This window comes from Pogona vitticeps, chromosome 3 (genome assembly GCF_051106095.1).
Source record: "Pogona vitticeps strain Pit_001003342236 chromosome 3, PviZW2.1, whole genome shotgun sequence".
Classification (NCBI taxonomy): domain Eukaryota; kingdom Metazoa; phylum Chordata; class Lepidosauria; order Squamata; family Agamidae; genus Pogona; species Pogona vitticeps.
In genome coordinates this window covers 184,730,345-184,749,487 of record NC_135785.1, presented here as the reverse complement: position 1 = coordinate 184,749,487, position 19,143 = coordinate 184,730,345, and the positions used below count along the sequence as shown (strand labels likewise).

Genomic DNA, 19,143 nt, shown 5'->3' with positions numbered 1-19,143 from the left:
GATTTGCTTCCCCCCATCTGTAATCCCCCAACCAATAATAAGTCATATAGGCTATGTATCCGGGGTGCTGTAACCCAAAAAGTAACTTTTCCAAGCCCTGGCACAATATTATGGTTTTGTGGTGCCAGTGGGTATACTTTGGTTTCACCAACACAACATAGTCCTATATACTCCTCACTTGAAAAGTTGAAAACACAGGTGTAGCAGCAAACATTAGAGTTACTGCAGCAACACCACTAGCAATCTTCAAATAAACAAACAGAGGAGGAAGTGGCTATCCACACACAGTTTTTGTGGGAGCAGAATGTTAGAGGCACTCAGGATTTCTAAGCAGCTTTCTTGCAAGATCAGGATGTGAGATCTCCATTCTCAGCAGATAAATACAGTATCCACAAGAACGTTTATTTGTTTTCATTGCACTCCATCTGAATCTGAGGGAGATTTCTCACAGCTATACAATAATATAATTTTGTTTGAAACTACCTTCAGCCAATTGCTTTCCACACTAAAACAACTGATATAATCACCTTAGAATGAAATCCACAAGAACTGCCAAAATTGTAGAGAAGAAAACTGACAGTTGCTTCATCCCACAGTGTAATAGTCTAATTGAGTGAGGTCCAAGCTTTCTGGACCAAGGCAAAAAAAAAGTTGCTATAGTAACCACTAGTTCACAGAGCAATTTAAAATGAATGTGATAAGCAATTGTAATGGGTGAGAAAGGAACAAGAAATGCTTATCCTTGATCATGAAGTGTTGTTTCTGGCATTATTGCAGAGACCAGTAAAGAATAAAATGGGACACTTGTAGCAATACACAGGTATGTACATCTAAGCCATCAATAGTTGTGTTGCATTTCCTTTTTGCTATATGATTCCATAGTAAGACATGTAAGATTCTTCTTCTGTTCTCTGTTTCAATGTGCAGATTGAGGTATGCCCTCAAAAATTGTGGTTACCTAATAAACATTTGCTACATCTTAAGCTGTAATACAATATAATATAATGTGGCATTAATTTCAGAAAGATTACACAATTTTAGTAAGGACAATAAAGAAAATCTGAAAGTATTTAAGATTTTCTATACTCTGGTTCAATCATTAACCAACTGGAAATTGCAAAGAAGAAATGAAAAGAAGATTAAGAATTGGAAAGGCAGTCATGATGGAAGTAGAAGAGATCCTTAGGAGAAAAGATGTATTATTTGAAACTAAGATCAAGATATTTCAGGTTATGGTATTCCCTATTGCTACAGACAGATGTGAAAGCTGGACAATGGATAAACCTGGAGAGAAAAAAATTAATCATTCAAAATATAGTTTTGCATTAGAATTGCACGGATACCACAGATTGTTCAAAAGACAAATAAGTGGGTTCAATCAAGCCTAAACGCTCACTAGAAACAAAAATGCACTTTGCCATATTATGAGAAGTCAGGACTCAACAGAAAATACAATAATGCTAGAAAAAGTTGAAAAACGTATGAAAAGAAGACTTCATATGAGATAAATTGACTCAACAGAGGAGCCCATGACCCGCAGGGTGGTTAATCATAGGATTTTTTGGAAGTTATTCTGACACATAACATTATTTGGTAACTCGAAGTAGCATCTTTTCCTTTTTTAAAAAAATAAACCCTGCTACTTTTGAGTTATGAATCTTGAGTTACCTACAAATCTAGGAATACCCCTAAGCAGTTAAGAAATCACAATAAACTACAATGGAACAGTATTATTTCCTGTGGAGCAACAACCCCTGTGAAGAGAAATTTCACAGAAGACTGAAAAAGAGCCATAAGAATAAGTGAGATTTTTACTGGACATTCACATGACTTATGACTTGTTCTCAGTCTCAGTCTCTCTCTTTCTCTCAATGTACAGATATACATAAAGAGACAGCAATACAGACAGAAACATGCCACCTTCTATATATGACTATTGTCAGAATAAAACTCTCATAGAAGGAATTACATTCGAGACAGCACCTGCTCACAGCAGCATGCTTAGCCCCATCATTAATTTAGCCTCAAATCAAACTCTGTGAGCTAATGAGCACATCAGTGCTCTCGACACGACTCAATAAGTAGTCTGGCAAAATGGACAATCCAATCTTATCAAGAATTCATATCCAATCCAAGATCTTCCTCTTGCCCTTTTAAAATAGTCAGATACATATCCTCTTAGACATGGCTTGTTTCAACTGTTAAAAAGGCCTACTTTCCTAAATAAATCAGGAAAAGCCGCTTCTGTGTAAATATAAAATATATAAAAATGGGTGTTAGCTGAGAGATATAAGCAAATGGGACATTTGTGGAAGTGGAGTACTTATTCATGGGATGAAGATGAAGGATATAAGTTATTAAAGAAAGCAAGAGCTTATAGCTAGGGCTGTAAATGGATAATGAATGAATTAATGAATGAATCCTTTAAACAGGAAATGGATACAGTGACAAATTTATTTTTCAAGGTTATTATTTATCTGCAGTGCTGGGCAGGTAGATCAGTGAGTTAGGTGTATGGCTTTAGAATGAAAGATTGGAGGTTCAATTCCCCACCGTGTCTCCCAGAAGAAAAGTCAGTCGGTGTAACCTTGGGCCAGCAGACCACAGAAGAAAAGAATGGTAAACCATTTCTGATCCACATTTTCAGGTGGACAATTCAGGGGAATGCATAGTGCTTGTCAGTCCTTTTCATGCGCACACGCTGGTGGAAGTGTTCACCTTGTTGACTGATTTCACCTTGTTTGACAGAGGAGGGGGAAAAAAACACCTTAAAAGTTTGACTTTGCCTATACCTACAATAATACTTTACCTATGGTCTGTTCCTGTATCCTGATTGTTCATGAACTGAACTACTTCAATAGTGAGGGTCAGATTCTGAGCTTATTCTTCATGCTCAATTAGACATTTTAGTTTTAAATTACACTTAAAAAACAAACTTATCTATGTTACGATTCAGGGAAGGCCATAGAAGAATGAACGAACGAACGAACAAACAAACAAACAAACAAACAAACAAGCACTTTTCTTCAATATTTATATTAATGGCTTGGATGAGGAAGTGCAGGGAATGCTTGTCAAATTTGCAGATGATACCAGTCTAGTCGAACGACCACTCCAGCCACCTAGAGTGGTCATTCGACTAGATAGGCGGGGTATAAATACAATAAATAAATAAATAAATACCAAATTGGGCGGAATAGCTAATATCTTAGAAGGCAAAAAATTCAAAATGGCCTTGATAGGATGAAGCACTGGGCCGAAAGCAACAGAATGAAATTCAACAGGGATAAGTACAAAGTCCTGCACCTCAGAAAAAGAAACGAATTGCACAGTTACAAGATGGGGGATACCTGGCTCAGCAAAACTACAAGGGAGAAGGATCTTGGAATTGTTGTAGATCACAAGCTAACAGTGTGATGTGGCTACAAAAAAGGAAAATGCTATTTTAGATTGCATTAATAGAAGTATAGTTTCCAAGTCCAGCAAGGTGCTAGTCCCCCTCTATTCAGCACTGGTCAGGCCTCATCTTGAGTATTGTGTCCAGTTCCGGACACCACACTTCAAGAACGATGCTAACAAATTGGAACAAGTTCAGAGGAGGACGACAAGAATGATCAGGGGGTTGGAAACCAAGCCTTATGAGGAAAGGCTCAAAGAACTGAGCATGCTTATTAGCCTTGAGAAAAGAAGACTGAGGGGTGATATGATAGCACTTTACAAATACCTGAAAGTCTGTCATATGTGGTGTGGGGGGAGATCTATTCCCAACAATCCCAGAGTGCAGGACACGCAACAATGGGCTCAAGTTAATACTGTGGGTGATCTGAAAACAGGTACAAAACTGACTGATTTCTCACATTAACACAGGATATGGCACGGCCTGCCACCTGCCTGTGCTGCAAGACTTCCTCCCGTTGCTGACTGGGCCAGCAGGGTTGGAGCAGCTGCACCTGCTTGCCAGGTGGAGAAAAAGGAGCCACTGGAGCTGCCCTTCGCCCCTCACAAAAACATTGTTGCCAGCTGACCAGTGCGAAGGTGGCTGGGAAGCCTCCCCCCCCCACAGTGACCGGTCAGCAGCACTGTTCTTGCCTGAGGGGTAGCTCCAGTAGCCCCATTTTACCCCAACCCTGGCACTGTCAGTAGGACAGTTCTCGTGTGTTGTAAAAATCATGCGAGTGTGCACTTTTAAAAACCACACCAGGGCGTGAGTTATGTGCAGCAATTGAAATCACTTCAAATTCCCTTAAAATCTTCCTGTATGTGTAGTTACGGCCATAAACATCATTGTTGGGTGTGGCAAGTGAGCTTTGCACATAATAAGCTGTGCATAATAAGAAATCTGAATGTCCACTTTAGTAGACTTGTTTTTATATCCCTTCTTTCTTATTACTAAGTCACTTTGGACTACAGATCACTAATCTTTATAATTATATCACTTTTTTTTTTTTTTTTTTTTGCTTCTATGGCTGAAGAAAAATAGGCCAAAATTAAATTGGTGAAAAACCATGTGTTTAAAGCAACTCGCTTTTCTGTCAGCTTCCTTTCACATGTCTGTACAAGTGATCACTTGACAGTCACATGCCTGATTTCACAGTTACTGCAGAATTGGGCATGGGATAGCCAGCCAACCAGGGGAAGGAAAAACTTAGGCAATCACTCTCAAATGAAAGGCACATCTGTAATGCATGATATAGTACCAAAAAGTAATGGGACGATCCCCCTCATCACTCATGCCATTCATTATTTGCATGAGTATATGAGAGAAGCGGAGTCAGCAGCTACATGAGGTTTGGCAGGAGAAGGAGGAGTCAGATAGGGCTGGTTAGTCAGAGAGAGAGAGGGAACAGATACTGAGAGAGATAGAGCTGGTTAGGAAAATAGGTAGAGAAGGTGGTAATGATATAGCAAGAGACAAGAAGTATGTTGATGATTTGCTAGTGTATAATGTTTATCTGAGAAACTTCTGTCATTATTCAATCTGCTTCACTTCAATAAATAAGTTCTGCTTCTGTTCACAAGTCAAGTGTTCAGACAAATGTCATTTATATTGTGGATTGAGGTAATCCACTGGTGGCATCGAGAGGAAAATGCGACGTGAGCCTTTGTGAGGGAAAGACAAGCAAGGGCAAATGCCAGAATTACCTTCTTCCTTCCCTGAATTGAGTTCTTTTTACAATAAGTGTGTGTGAGAGAGCTCTAGGGGTCTGGATTTGTGAAATCAAACTGTGGCTTGCATGTTGCACCATCTTACAATGTTCCCCCACTACACCCCCCCCCAAAAAACCAGTCTGCTAGGGAGTAGGGGGAATGCTGTATGAATGTTTTGAGTTCTGATTCCCATTCAGAAAGAACTAGGGGACATTGGGCAAATCACTTTTTTTTAACTGTAGGAAATACATGGTATAAACAAAATAAATAAATAACTATATGATACACTTGTTAGCCTGAATGGAAACTGCTGTCGGCAGTAACCAATAAAAGACTGTTTAGAGTGAAAATAAAATATTTATTTAGAAAACTACATTTAGCAGGAAAGAGAGGGAGGACTTTGGTGCCACTGGATACATGACTAAAGAGTGATTAGGCGGGTGTTTGTCCTACTATTTATGCCGTGTTCCTCACTGTTCCTTTTGATATTTATTCCATCAACTATACTATTTTAGCACATTAACACATTGATGATATTTTCTTATTCCTTCATTGATACCCTTCCAAGTTTCAGTCTTACAACAGCATAATTTAGGTCTTTTTTGGATCATTGTGTTTTTATTCTCTTCTGAAGAGACCCTTGTTCAGCAGGCCGAGGCAAAGAGGCAGTCCCGAAACCAGCAAAATCAGGGAGCTGGACATGGGACAGATTGTATTTGTCTTCAGTGTGGAAGGAATTGTCACTCTCAAATTGCCCTTCTCAGCCACACTCGATGCTGTTCCAAGTCCTCTATTCAGAGCATGTTACCATAGTCTCTCGAGACTGATGGATGCCTAGTCTAATGTTGTTATTCTTGCTACAGAGCCAAAGGCCCAGTTGCCCACTTTACATGTGCCTGCATTGCTGGGGTGTCTGTTTCTAACACTGCACTGAGCTATCACAACATTATGGGACTGAAGATGCTTTTTGACAGCTTGCAGGGGGCCATGCACTGTGCACATGGCTAGCAGTTTGTGGAATTGACAAAGACTGCAAAATTACTCAACTACATTGTTGTAGCAATGCTTTGTGTCTTAGATGAGGGGCAGAGAACACGCATTTTGGAAGGCTTGTAAATGAAAGAAGAGGGAGAGAACTACTTTTTTTTCAACATGTGTTTGAATGACACTTGAAAAAGATGAGGAGAAACTCACACTCATCACAGACCCTAGAAATTAGGGGTGAAAGGGGGAGTAGAGCATCAAAGTCTGTTCTGCATCATGTGGAAGATATCATCCAAAATCCAGCTGTAGGATGATGGAAACTCATGGGAATTCTAGTACTCTATGTCAAGGGGAACCTTTACCTTTACCTATTTAATTTCTTATACAGAGGTTATATTAATGCTTGGGGGTAATCATGAGATGGCAAAGTGTCGGTATAATGACTCAAAATCCCTGTTTTGAAGGTTAAGTTTCATACAAATCTAAGGGGAAATTATTTCTTTAAAATTATAACCGTGGGTTGTTCTGAAATAAATTAGTGTGCCTCAGCACTGGATTGTCCTGATGTGTAACTTGTATTGTGGACAAGAAGGTAGCATTAGGACAGAATATGGAGAGACAGGATGGTTTCCTGTAGGCAAAGGTGTCAGACAAGGGTGCATTTTATCCCCTTGACTTTTCAGTTTGTACACAGAACATATACAGAAAGCCAAACTAGACTCAGATGAAAAAAGAGTGAAAATTGGTGAAAGAAACATTAATACCCTGTTTCCCTGAAAATAGGACCTAACCTGAAAATAAGACCTAGTATGATTTTTCAGGATGCTCGTAATATAAGCCTTAACCCAAAAATAAGCCCCAGATAAGTGAAACCCCGCCCTCTACCATTGTGCAGCAACCAGAAGAAGATGACATGACTGTAAAATAAAACATCCCCTGAAAATAAGCCTTACTGCTTTTTTTGGAGCAAAGATTAAAATAAGATCCTGTCTTATTTTGGGGAAAACACTGTATATGCAGATGACATGATCGTGCTGGCAGAAAGCAGCAGTGACTTGAAATGACTTGATGAAAGTGAACAAAGAAATTGTCAAAGCTGGATTGCAATTGAACATTAAGAAGATAAAAATCATGACTACAGAAGAACTGCACAACTTTAAGATTGACAGTTTTGAAACTGAAATAGAGATTTTGTATACCTTGGTTCAGTCATCAATATAAAGTGAGACTGTAGGCAAGAAATCAGAAGAAGATTGAGACTAAGAAGGGCAGCAATGAAGGAAGTAAAAAAGATAATGAAGTTTAAGGATGTACCACTGCAGACCAAGATCACCCACATTCTTGTATTTCGGATCCTCATGTATGGATCTGAAAGCTGGACAGTAAAGAAATCTGAAAGGAAAAAAAATAATTTGAAGTGTGGTGCTGGAGAAAAACTTTGCAGATATCCTTGACTGCCAGAAAAGTGAACAAGTGGGTCCTAGATCAAATCAAGCCTGAACTATCTCTGGAGACAAAAACATCAAAATTAAGGCTGTCTTACTTTGGGCACATCATGAGAAGTCAAGGTTCTCTGGAAAATACAAGAATGCTGGAAAAGTTGGAAGGCAGCAGGAAAAGAGAATGCTCATTTATAGGATGGATTGACTTTCTAAAGCCACAACCTTGGGTTTACATTGGCTGAGCAGGGCTGTGGAGGACAGGAGATTTTGGTGATAACTCCTTCCCAGAGTCACCATAGGACAGAAGCGACTTGACAGTATATAATATTAATAACAAGACTTAGTCAACGCTGGTTCTCTCTATCCATGTAGAAACAACAACAGCAACCAATGTGGGCATGGGCAGGGAGCACGTATAGCTCTGATACTGCATTGAACAAAGTGAAACCAATGCCTTAGGAATTTGTTTTGGCTCAGACAGCAAAATAATGTGGACTGGCCATGAGAAAGGGTGTTCTTCATGAGAGAGTCTCAAGTAAATACAATCTTGTTCTTTGAACATTCTGGGACTGAAATTCAGTGCTAGGAGACTCCACAATTTCTATTTGCCAGAACTAGTATAAAACTGAGAATTCTTTCCCATTGTTCTATCTGATAGTAACCAGGGCTTGTGTTGCAATTTTTTTAATATTATTTGATTCTGACACAGCAAAACTCTGGTTTGTAACCGAGATTATTAAGCACTTCAAACAAACGATTGATACAGTACTCATGCAACCTTTTCTGTTTTGTTACCCTTAAATGTTTATCCTTCTAGCTCAGGGCAATCACTGCTGCCTTTGGGTTAAACATCTATAAATACAGACTGTTTGGTGTTCGATCGCCATGTTGGTCACAACAGCTCCGTTGTGCTTAAACCATCTGGTCTGCCTTGGAAGCAAATTCAGAAACGCTCCAGGTGTCTGCCCTGTGTCTCTGGTGCAAACAGGCAAGAGAGAGAAGAAGAAATGGACACTGAAAATGTGGATGTTCTGAAGTCTCAAACAGTATTGACCCAGTGGCAAGCAACACAGGCTTAAGTTTCCGAAAATCAATTGTATCTAGCTGTAGGCACAGTGCACAATATTGGCTCGTATTGTACTATTGAGAAGCAATCAGCAGGAAGCAACTTTTTTGGAGGGGAGTCTGGCTGCCTTTATGTTATTGGGGGACATCTGTCTTCTTTTCCTACTCAGAAATGATTGATCATCTTCAGCACATATGAAAGACTCAAGTTATATGATGTGTTGTAAAAGATAAAGCTTCCACAGCTCCTGCTACGTACTGACTATAATTTATAGCCTTTATGTTACAGCTTTCTCTCAAAGGGATTTAGATGGTAGACAATAATTGTCTCCCCACTTCAATTGTCAAACTACTTTCTAAAGCAACTCAGAGGCTGGCTATACAGGATTTTATTCTGCTTTGCTGGAACAGCTGGGATCATTCTAAAAAAGTTGATTACACAATGTTCTTGTTAAAGCACCCCAACCTATCCCTAACGCGGACCAATCCATCCCAGATTGATCTAGGGTTCAAGCTGATTGTTTATTTGGAACTCTTAGGATCGGTCTCAATCAAAAAGGTGTTCTTGCTGTGTGACCATCTAGCTCACTCCAGTGTGGGTTGGGGTGTGTGTGTTTTTCCTGGATTTTCGTGCTGATGTGTAGAGGTGGATGTGGTTTGGCTGTGAATGTGGATGGTACCTTCCATCCGATTTCAAAATGAAAAAAAAGTGTTTGTTTTAATTTAATTTGATTTAAAATATACTTTTAATACTATTGCACTGTCTCACTTACATGCTATAAATTATAGGGCTGAAGATGATATTCTGGCTTTAGACATTTATTGCCTGCCAGTTTTGCAAAGCTGACATTGGTCAACATCTGTCAATGAAGACTAGATAGCACAATAGTATAGTAAGCAGTAATGTTGGTTGTTACGGGTTTTTCAAGTTGTTTGGCCGTGTTCTGGAGGTTTTTCTTCGTAACGTTTCGCCAGTCTTTGTGGCCAGCATCTTCAGAAGGATCTAGAATTCTGTCTGTGTTCTGGTGTAGTATGTGGGATTGTTGAGTATTTGTATCTGCAGGATTAGGCTTTTTGTTCGTTTCGGGAGATTGGGTATTTCCTGTGTTCAGGGTGTTTCTTGTTATGGGTGTTTTGTTGTGATAAGGGGGAGGGATGATCTGTCACTGTCATTGATGGGTGTCGTTGGCTCTGAAGATGCCAGCCACAGAGACTGGTGAAATGTTAGGGAGAAAAACTTCCAGATCACGGCCAAACAGCCCAAAAAACCCACAGCAATGGCCACGAAAGCCTTCGAGAACACAAGCAGTAATGTTGGTTTTTTTTAAAAGATGGAAATGTGTTTTGGAAATGAAGAGAGCCAAAGGGTCACTTAGCCTTAAATAGTGGTGAGGCAACAGCCAATGGTCCCAACTGGGATAACTAAAGGGAGAAAGGGGAACAAAAAGGAATAGATGCTCCGTCCCTTAGCAAGTCCAAAGCCGCCTTGCCTTAGCACAGACATAGGGAGCAGGGTTGCTGAGATAGAGTTCTTCCTCATCTTAGCAATTATGAGCAGACTGAATCTATAGTCTATTTCTGCATACCAGCTGCCTGGGCATGGGGAGAGTCAAGAAGACATTGTGCATGGATGATGGGTGACCAGCCGTTTTACAACAGAGACTTTAAGAAGCTCCTGTGTGGCACCTTTCAAATGAATAGCCAAGTAATGCAGTTTAAAAACAGGAAGTCATCAGATCAGTATAAGGCAAAGGAGGCAAGCTCACCAATATTTTTACAGCTTCACAATATTGATTCTGCATAATGTGTCAACCACCAGACAGATGGTCCCTCACATGAGCTCCATAATAACACTTGTACAGAGGACAGAGTGATTGATTCCAGATATTCCAGCTTCCTCCTGAAGAGGTAATCACTGTGTTACTCTTGCTTTTTAAATGCTGACAGTCCAGAGCACTCCTCCCTCATGAAAGTTTCTCTTTCTGAGCAGTCCCATGTTCACAAAATGGAAACCATTCTAAATAATGTCTTTAGGCACTATTCTCTTTAAAAATAATTAGCCATAACCATTTTTACTTAGATATTTGTGAAACAAATGTATCTCTTTCTCCCAAATACCCCTCCCGAATCTTGATAAATTGATTATTCAGCACGTCATAGCATACAAGGAAAAATGCTTGACGCGTTGGATGTCCTAAAAATGTTTCTTAAAGCATACAAAATGCTTTGCTGAGACAGTCTTACAGCTTGTCTTGCCCCATATTGAATAGCTTCCAGTCCTAAAATGCTTGGAATGAGGTGTATAAATAAGACCCTGACAGAACATTCCAAAGGGAAAAGCTTTGGAATGTTAGTCTGGTAAAACAGAAACAATAAAACACCCTGTGCTATTTTGAAGATGAGCAAACACATCACAACATGAACTGTCACACATCCATCTCACTGAGCACAGGAGGCATTATCTCGAATTTCAGGTAGTGTATCCAATATTTATGTGTGTGTGTATTTACACAGCTGTCTTTCTGTCTATCGGAAATTGTGGATAACGCCTAATGCATCTAAAATGGCACATTTTTTCTTACTGCAGCAGACTAATGTGGCTCTTCATATCCACCTCGTCCTTCATATATCTGGAGGTGTGGGAAAGTAATCCTCCCATGTTTATCTGTAGGGCTTAAGCAGCATCCCTTTTTACACTCATTGGTGGGGATTGGCACCCCTGTGAGTACAATTGTTCTTTATGTTCTCTCTTATACGGAATTCAATTTCGACTTATAGTGACCCTCCTGGGGCTGTTTGGGCATAAAGTAGTCAGCAGGGGCTTACCAGTCCCTCCTTCTGGTGGTGCATTGGGATCGCAAAGCTTGCTTAGCACTGTAGAGGCGACAGGGCACAGATTCCCATCAGCCATACATGCTTATGTTAGTCTCAGGTGGGAGACTCTGTGGGGCTTCAGCCTCCCAGTCTCTGGGAGGATGAATGCTCTTGGCTATTTCTTGGATGACTTGTACTCTGGACTCATTTGCCTCAACTCTGTGTGGCCCACACATGAAAATTTGTTTTTGGAGTACAGAGCATGATGTCATGTTTGTCTTTGCACACACCAGAAGCTTCCTAAAGAAGGTAACAGCTAGGGATTGGGCTTTCAGGTTAACCTGAACTGGGGGAAACCCCCACAAAAGAGGTCTGTTCTTTCATTTTCTTTTGTGGCTTTACAATAGAGTATCTGAAATATGAAATATTTTAGATTCTGAAAGATAGGTCAATGAACATTATGTAATTTTTTTCATATTTAATATTACCCTGCTTTTTTAGCCTTTTTATCTCATTGATGTTTGGAGGGATTTTCTCAGCATTTCCTTTATTGTTGCCTGGGAAGGCTAGCTTCCTGCCCTTCCTCTGGTCAACATTACCTGTGCTGCTGGATGGAAGGAGAGCTGTCTCCCCATCCTGGAGGATTTGCAGGTTGGTTGATAATATTGCCCTTCATGAGTGTGTCTACGTTTCATTTTGATTATGATCATGGTGATGGCCTCTCTTTCTCATCTGTGCTGATGAATTGATGAGGACGGTGATGATAAATGTTAACATTAAAGTACTTGTAGTGTCTGCATAGGTCTGTGGATGGTTGTTTTTTCTTTCTTTCTTGTGTATTGTTGTGGTTGCCCACTTTTGGAGTAAATGATTGTCCATTGCCTTGTCCCTGCCAATTTGGGCCTAGCACCAGAAACTCAAATAGGAAACTCAGAAACAAAAGGTCATGAAAGATTGGGGTTCTTTTGGGTTTACTAAAAGTGCCTGAACCCAAAAGAACCTGAAATTGAAAGAGGAACAACACAAAAGATCTCGAAATGAAAGAAATACTAACATTTTCTTCCTGCACGTGCATAGTGATAGTCCTTTATCTAGTTCCCTCATGACCGGGCCAAAGACATTCCTGCTGCTTTGCTGTCGGTTTTCTGGGGACACTAGTCCATATACTGGTATGGGGAGCTTGAAAAAGATAATTTCAATAAAAATAGGAGCAATTATATTTTGTTTGCTAGAAGAAATATGTTCCATGGAATGCTAGGTACACCACTATGCACAGAAGCCAGGGTGGATAGTAATCAATGATTTCTTTAAATCAAATTGATTTAAATAATGATTTAAATTTTAAAAATGGTTACAAGGTCATGCCTTATCCCAAGCGGGTAGCAGTCCCTTCCAAAGCCCATACAGCAGCACCATCCTCATGTCATTCCTTTCCCCCCAAAAAATCTCAATTTAAAACAAATCTTGCCAGAGATCCTCCATTTCCTACAATAGACTTGTGGGCTTGATTTACAGTTCGTTTTTGAGTTGGAAGAGTAGCACAGGGTGATTCTTCTTTTCAATATTCACAGGCTACATGATGTAAAAGACTTCACAGGGTCATAGAGCCCATCTTTTTAATTGACAGAGTGACACATAGGTTCAGCCTCTCTTTTAAATCAAGAAGCAGGCAGACCAATAGTTATGTTGTATCTCATGAGTCACTAAACTTCTGGGTGCAGTTGGAAGGGAAGGAAGAGATGGCACCTCCTCCCAATTCTACATATAAAAGCTGCCTAGACAATGACAGTGGACCATGGCCTATTTCCTCCAGCAACTTGCTGCTGACCCCAGAATCTGCCACCTGAAACTGTCTTGCTCTAGCTATTGGCCAGGTGGCTCTGTTCTGGTGATATCTCTACAATTTTTCTTTCAAATAATTGTTGAAGTCAACATGGAGAAGAGGCCAGACAATCAAGCAGTCTCACCGCCGCAGGAGATTTGCCTCCACGTAAATATGCAGGACATACAGAGCAAAACACTACAGGCAAAATGAATGGAGAAGAAGTTTATTGCCTGTAGCAAGATTCTTTTTCAAATAGGAAAGAATTTTTTAAAAAGGTGTACCTCCTTCCATCAAAATTGCTGCAGTGCAAAATTCTCATATTTCATTCTCTGTCCTGAGTGAGGCAAGTCAAGTGTACAACCAAGTGAACTACATCTCTCACCATCTCTTCCCCCTGTTAGGGAGAATATCTGAATTGTGTTTAATTGATCGGATGAATGCAGAAAGGCCAGTTTTCTAACCTAGTGGTTATTAATAGTGCTCAGACTTCTTTTTTCTTGCAGGTCTTTACATAGTTTGACTCTGTTCTACTCCCCATGCATGCAACTCAAGCACTGTTGGTTAGAGAAAGAGCTTGATTAGCCAATTTGGCACTCACCTGCAGCTAGAATACAAAATCATTGTTTCTGGGACATTCCTAAAGCTGCCATTCACAGTTATATTCCCTAAGTCCAATACTGCTACAGCTTCACGCATTTCTCAGTTTAAAAATCAAAGGAAGAAAATATCATGACAACTAATTTTAAAAGTTCAAGTTTCCTTTTAGATAATGACGACATGCACTACAAAAGTCATAATAATTGTTCTTGGTCGTAGATATTCTGATCAATGATTCTGGTCTGTGAAACTAGCCAGCATGCTGATGGTATGGGCACATAAAACAGCTGTAACAAGGAAGGTTTGATTATGTCACACAGGTAATTGTTTTTGTGAATGAACTAATTATATGTGTGCTACGAAGAGCTCAGTTATCTGACACACACCAGATAACTGAGTGTGTGTGTGTGAAAGTCAGAAAGTAAAGTGAATTAAGTGAGCTATTCATCTCACATAGTAAGTAGATACGCAGTAAGTGGATTAATTTCTGCCATTTTTGTTTTTTTTCAGTGAATTCTTCTTGCATGTACTGTACAAGAAACTCAACTGTAGAACTGTTATCTGTGCAAATCTATCTACAGAGTGCTGGAAACAGTTCTCACACCCATCCACTGCCATAGACTGCATGTAGAAATCTCTGAAATAGCAACGACTTGTGTTAAATGTGAAGTCCAGAAAGAAGATTGGTACAGAAAGCTTGCCACCTTTCCTTTCACACCATTTATAATGAATACTTTTAAGAAAGAGGATTTAGCAGTGTACAGAAACTTATAAGTGCTTCCTTTGGGAATGTTCTTATTAGCAGCTGCTTTTATCAGAATAATAGCTAGAATGCTTTTAAACTCTGCCTTCTTAACTTTGATTTATCACAGCAGGGTGGGCAAACAGATTTCAAAAAATCTGTTAGCTGAAATAGATTCCAGAGAGATTTATGTAGAAGGACACCTCACCTTTTCCAACAAAATTTCTTTGCAGATAAATATCCATAGGATCATAGCTTCAGGATGGAGAAAGAAAATGGGTAAATTCCAGTTCTCTTGGATTGTCTTAATGTTCCCCTATTATTGTTAGATGTTCTTTTTGCTTTTTTAAAAGGAACATATTAAAAGCAAAATTAAGGCTGCAATTCTATGCACACTTACTTGGGCACGAAGTGTCATTGAACACAGTGAAACTTATTTTAAATAAGGATTGTACTGTAACAATAGGTAAACAAATAATAGGTTTTAAAGGCTATAGGCAAAAGTCCACCTTGGAAAAGATATGGATCATGTCATGTCTCATATTTAGTTTTTATATGCTGATTTTCAGCTATGTCACAGTTATTTTGTTTCTTACCATAAATTTGTCATAAATACAGAAGATACAGTTATTGATATTTATACATATACAGATGCAGAGAAAAGACTATGAAAATGTACTTCAAAAAGTGTGATCCATGAAGAGTCCTGTTTTTGACACACCATCCTGTAGTTTATGAAGGCTGTTAGAAAGGGGCTTACCTGTCTGCAGAAAGAGCCGTGAGCGTGAAGACAGATACCCCCACTGAAGTGAGCTGTATGAAAGGGATAAGTTTACATCCAACTCGGCCAAATAGCCATTCAGAAGACAGGTACTTGCTGGCATCCACAGGAACACAGGTGAGCAAAAGAAGCAAGTCTCCGAAAGCCAAACTAGAGATGAACAAATTAGGGACGTTTCTCATGGACTTCACCGTACAGAAGATTTTGATCAGCGTGATATTGCCAACAAGTCCTATTAAAATGATGAGTCCATAAATAGTTGGAATTGTGTATATGAATTTATCTGAAAACATTTCCTCCTCCAACAGAGAGAGATTTGATTGCCGAGCAGAAGAGATATTGCAAAGAATAATGTCCTCCAACTCCACATCTAGCAAAATGCACTCATCGGAAGCCATTGTCGGGTTTCGAATTCCTAAGAAGTCACTACTTGATTTAAAAAACTCACACACCCTGCATAAACTCTTTTGAGTCAGTTTTGTTCCTCCTTGGTGTGTTTCAGTGGAGGTGGAACACAAGGTGTGATTTATTATAAAATGAACCATACACATAATAACGGCAGTCCATTCAAACAAGGAAGCATCAAGATCATTTTAGTTCCACAGTCTGTTGATCTCCCCTCCTGCCACCTGTTTGCTAGACCTGCGAACGAGTACCTTCCCAGTTTGCAAAAAACAAGAGAGAGAGAGAGAAGAGACTGCACAAAACCAGTCAGATTAAAGAGCAGCACCAACTGCCTGGTGAGATTTCACTGTAGAAAAGGTAGATCACATTTGGCAAGAGCTACTAGCAGTTGCTGCTCCTTTCCCCCCGTCTTTTCAGATGCTGCATTTGCCATCAGTGTCTGCAGTAAAGGTGAGGAACAGCTCTTTTAAACACAGAAATCCCAGAGGCAGGATCTTTGGAATGCAGGTCTCTCCCTGCTTCACACAATCTACCAAGCTTCTTTAGTAGTTGTAAGAAAATGTTGCCTGGTTTTTGGAGAATGCCAGCCACCTGCTGGACAATTTCATCACTGCCCATATCAAATACACTTATAAATGTGACTGAGTCCCTGTACTGAGGGGTTGGGTTCAACATGCAAATTTCTTTCTCTGAGCAAATACCAGTTTGATTACAAATATTGATGAGCAAATCTGACTATGTTTTAGATCATCATTTTAATGGGGTTTGCTGAGAATACTGCATGGATCAAAATCTTCTTTATAATGACGTCCATGACAAATGTCCACAGGCTGATCATTTCCGGGTTTTGTTGGAAGAAATCATTTGATGCCTAAATATACAAATTTATTTGCATTCGAGATCTAGACATCCACTTTCAATTACTCATATAATGCCTTCTGACTTCCAAATGTAATTCTGCTAAACTATGAAAATTGTGTTAATATTCTTCTATAGGAAAAGTAAGGAGTGTGAGGTTCTCAGGATGTAGTGTGGCTCTAACACCCACCAGCCCCAGGTAGTAATGATTAATAGACAATGGGAGATCCCCTGACCAAAAACACAGATTAATAAGGTACCATAGAAAATCTAAAATGTTTAAATCCCAAACTTCCATAAACCAAAATGCCACTCAAATCTACAAACTGAAAATATTGTTGTTGTTATCTAGGAATGTAGCCGCCATGTTACTGTTATGACTGATGAAAGGCCGTTTTATTTCCTTCAGAAAATCAAACTCCCCTTCCTTTGAGAGCAAGCATGGCTTTCTTAGAGATGTAGCTAGAACTGCTTGTAAGATGTTAGTGAGTCCGAGGTGTTAAATTGCTATTGATTGTTTGCTTTGTTTGTTTACACTGTAACTTTAAAAGAAAGTCTCTTTAGTTTTTCAGTAAAAATGACATTGACATCTGTGTGGGCCTATGTTTTGAAAACAGAAATTCCTGAAAAAGAATTTAAACCACATTTCTGATCAATATTCCCACTCCAAACATGAGCTTACTAAAACTCTCTTCTTATGCCTCCATTTCCACCCCAAATACATTTTAAATTGTAATCCTTCTAAGTACCCCAGTTACTCGTTAGTGTGCTACTGCTGGCACTGAAGCATTGAATTGAAATGCAGGTTTTAACAGTGTACAAAGAGCAGTTAGGCAATACAGTGTTATCTGAAAGCTATGTAGGCTAAAATCCTGTTGCGTAATTATGCTGCAGGAAAGGCAATTGTGTAGCTTGACATGGTTAATTGTGACTAATCAATGAGTCACCACTTGAGTTCCTCATTGTGTTCCACTCAAATGGCTCAGAGCAAGCCCAAGAAATCAAGCATTAACCCACTAATTGGTGGCAATTTGCCAATGTAAGTTACACCACTGCATTTGTACCAATACAACCATAAAACAGGATTTTGGCCATAGTCTTTTCTAGCCAGTGCAGTTGCCTATTGTTTGGGTGAAGGGAGTCTCACTGTGTTTAATGGGCTTATACTAGATAGGCAAAGATGTAGGTGTTTTTTTTTCTTTAGGGATTCAAAGTTTTGAGTGAAGAGGGTGGGAGATGAATTTCTTCATTTTTGGGAGGAGGTCTGTGCTGGAGTTTTAACTGCAACCTCACATGCTATCTGTAATTTGTGTGATTGAGAACAACTTTTCTGCATTGGGGTGATTATTATCCAACACTAATAAATCCTTCCCTCCAGTCTTTGAATTCAAAGAGAGCCCCATCTCTTTGTTGAGCGGTCTTTCCCTCTCTTTCCTCTGTTGGTTGCATTTTTGTTTGCTGTTGATGTCATCAGTTGGTTTCTAAGTATGCATGCAGTAAAGAATGCAACATATACAAATCTGTAACTTCAAGCAACTGTAAGCTAGCAAATCCTTTTTATCTTTTTTTCTCCTACAAACATCTGAGAGTAAGTTGTGACTTCAAGTGCCAGTTAATGAGAAAAGAGAGGACTTTGGGGAACCTGTGGCTATTTTCCTCCATAGATCTCTGTACTTCTACGGTGTAGCAAAAAAAAAAAAAAAAAGGAATTTTAACAGAAATTCAAAACTCTTCAATAGTATATGCAATCATAACTTTTTGTTTCAGATTTCTAGGGGGTAAGTGTGCAGGTCTCTTGCAGTAAAAAGAACCAGGAATCTTGTGACACCTTAAGCAGGGGTCTCAAACATGTGGCCCGGGGGCCATTTGCGGCCCCCCCAGATGATAGTTTGTAGCCCTCGCCTTGCCTGCCCCCCCAAAGCGCCCACACATCCTCTGCTGTCAAGAGTTAAAAAAAAAGCCTTGCCTTGCTCGCCGGCTCTCTCCCAAGACAGCACCTCTTGCACCCTCCATCCAGAACTGCAGCCTGCCAGCCAGCCCACCTGTCTGTCGGCTAAGGAAACTCCTGGGCAGCTTCCTCAGGCTCTTGCTCCGCTTGGCAGAAAATCTGATGCGGCCCAGCCTCACCCAGACTCTGTCTCTAGCGGCCCCCAGGTAAATTGAGTTTAAAACCCCTGCAAGACTAACAAGCTGTATTTGGCACAAGCTTTTGTTGACTGTAGCCCAATTCTTCAGATGCAAAAAGTAGGCTACAGTTTTTGTTTCAAACCAAAAGGTTTCCTCCAGTTTTGGTAACAGAATTAGGCAACAGATGCATCGTGTTAATCAAATACTATCTGCTTTACAAACTCTGCAACACTGGTATTGAACAATTCCATTCAGTATTTTATAACCTTAAGGTCAATTATAGGCATAAAACCACTGCTGTATCCATGGACACAACAATGACTATTTGATAAGAGATGTGTATCTGTAATACATA

At 39.7% G+C, this 19,143-nt stretch overlaps 1 protein-coding gene across 1 annotated transcript in view; it reads right to left on the bottom strand.

The window, feature by feature from the left end:
- Nucleotides 1-15,836, bottom strand: part of GRPR (gastrin releasing peptide receptor) — a 29,863-nt gene extending 14,027 nt beyond the window's left edge. The window contains exon 1 of the mRNA XM_020786761.3: nucleotides 15,378-15,836. Within this exon, the coding sequence (XP_020642420.2) occupies nucleotides 15,378-15,796 (419 nt within the window). The 5' untranslated portion in view covers nucleotides 15,797-15,836. The remainder of the gene's footprint in view (nucleotides 1-15,377) is intronic.
- Nucleotides 15,837-19,143: the final 3,307 nt, after the last annotated feature.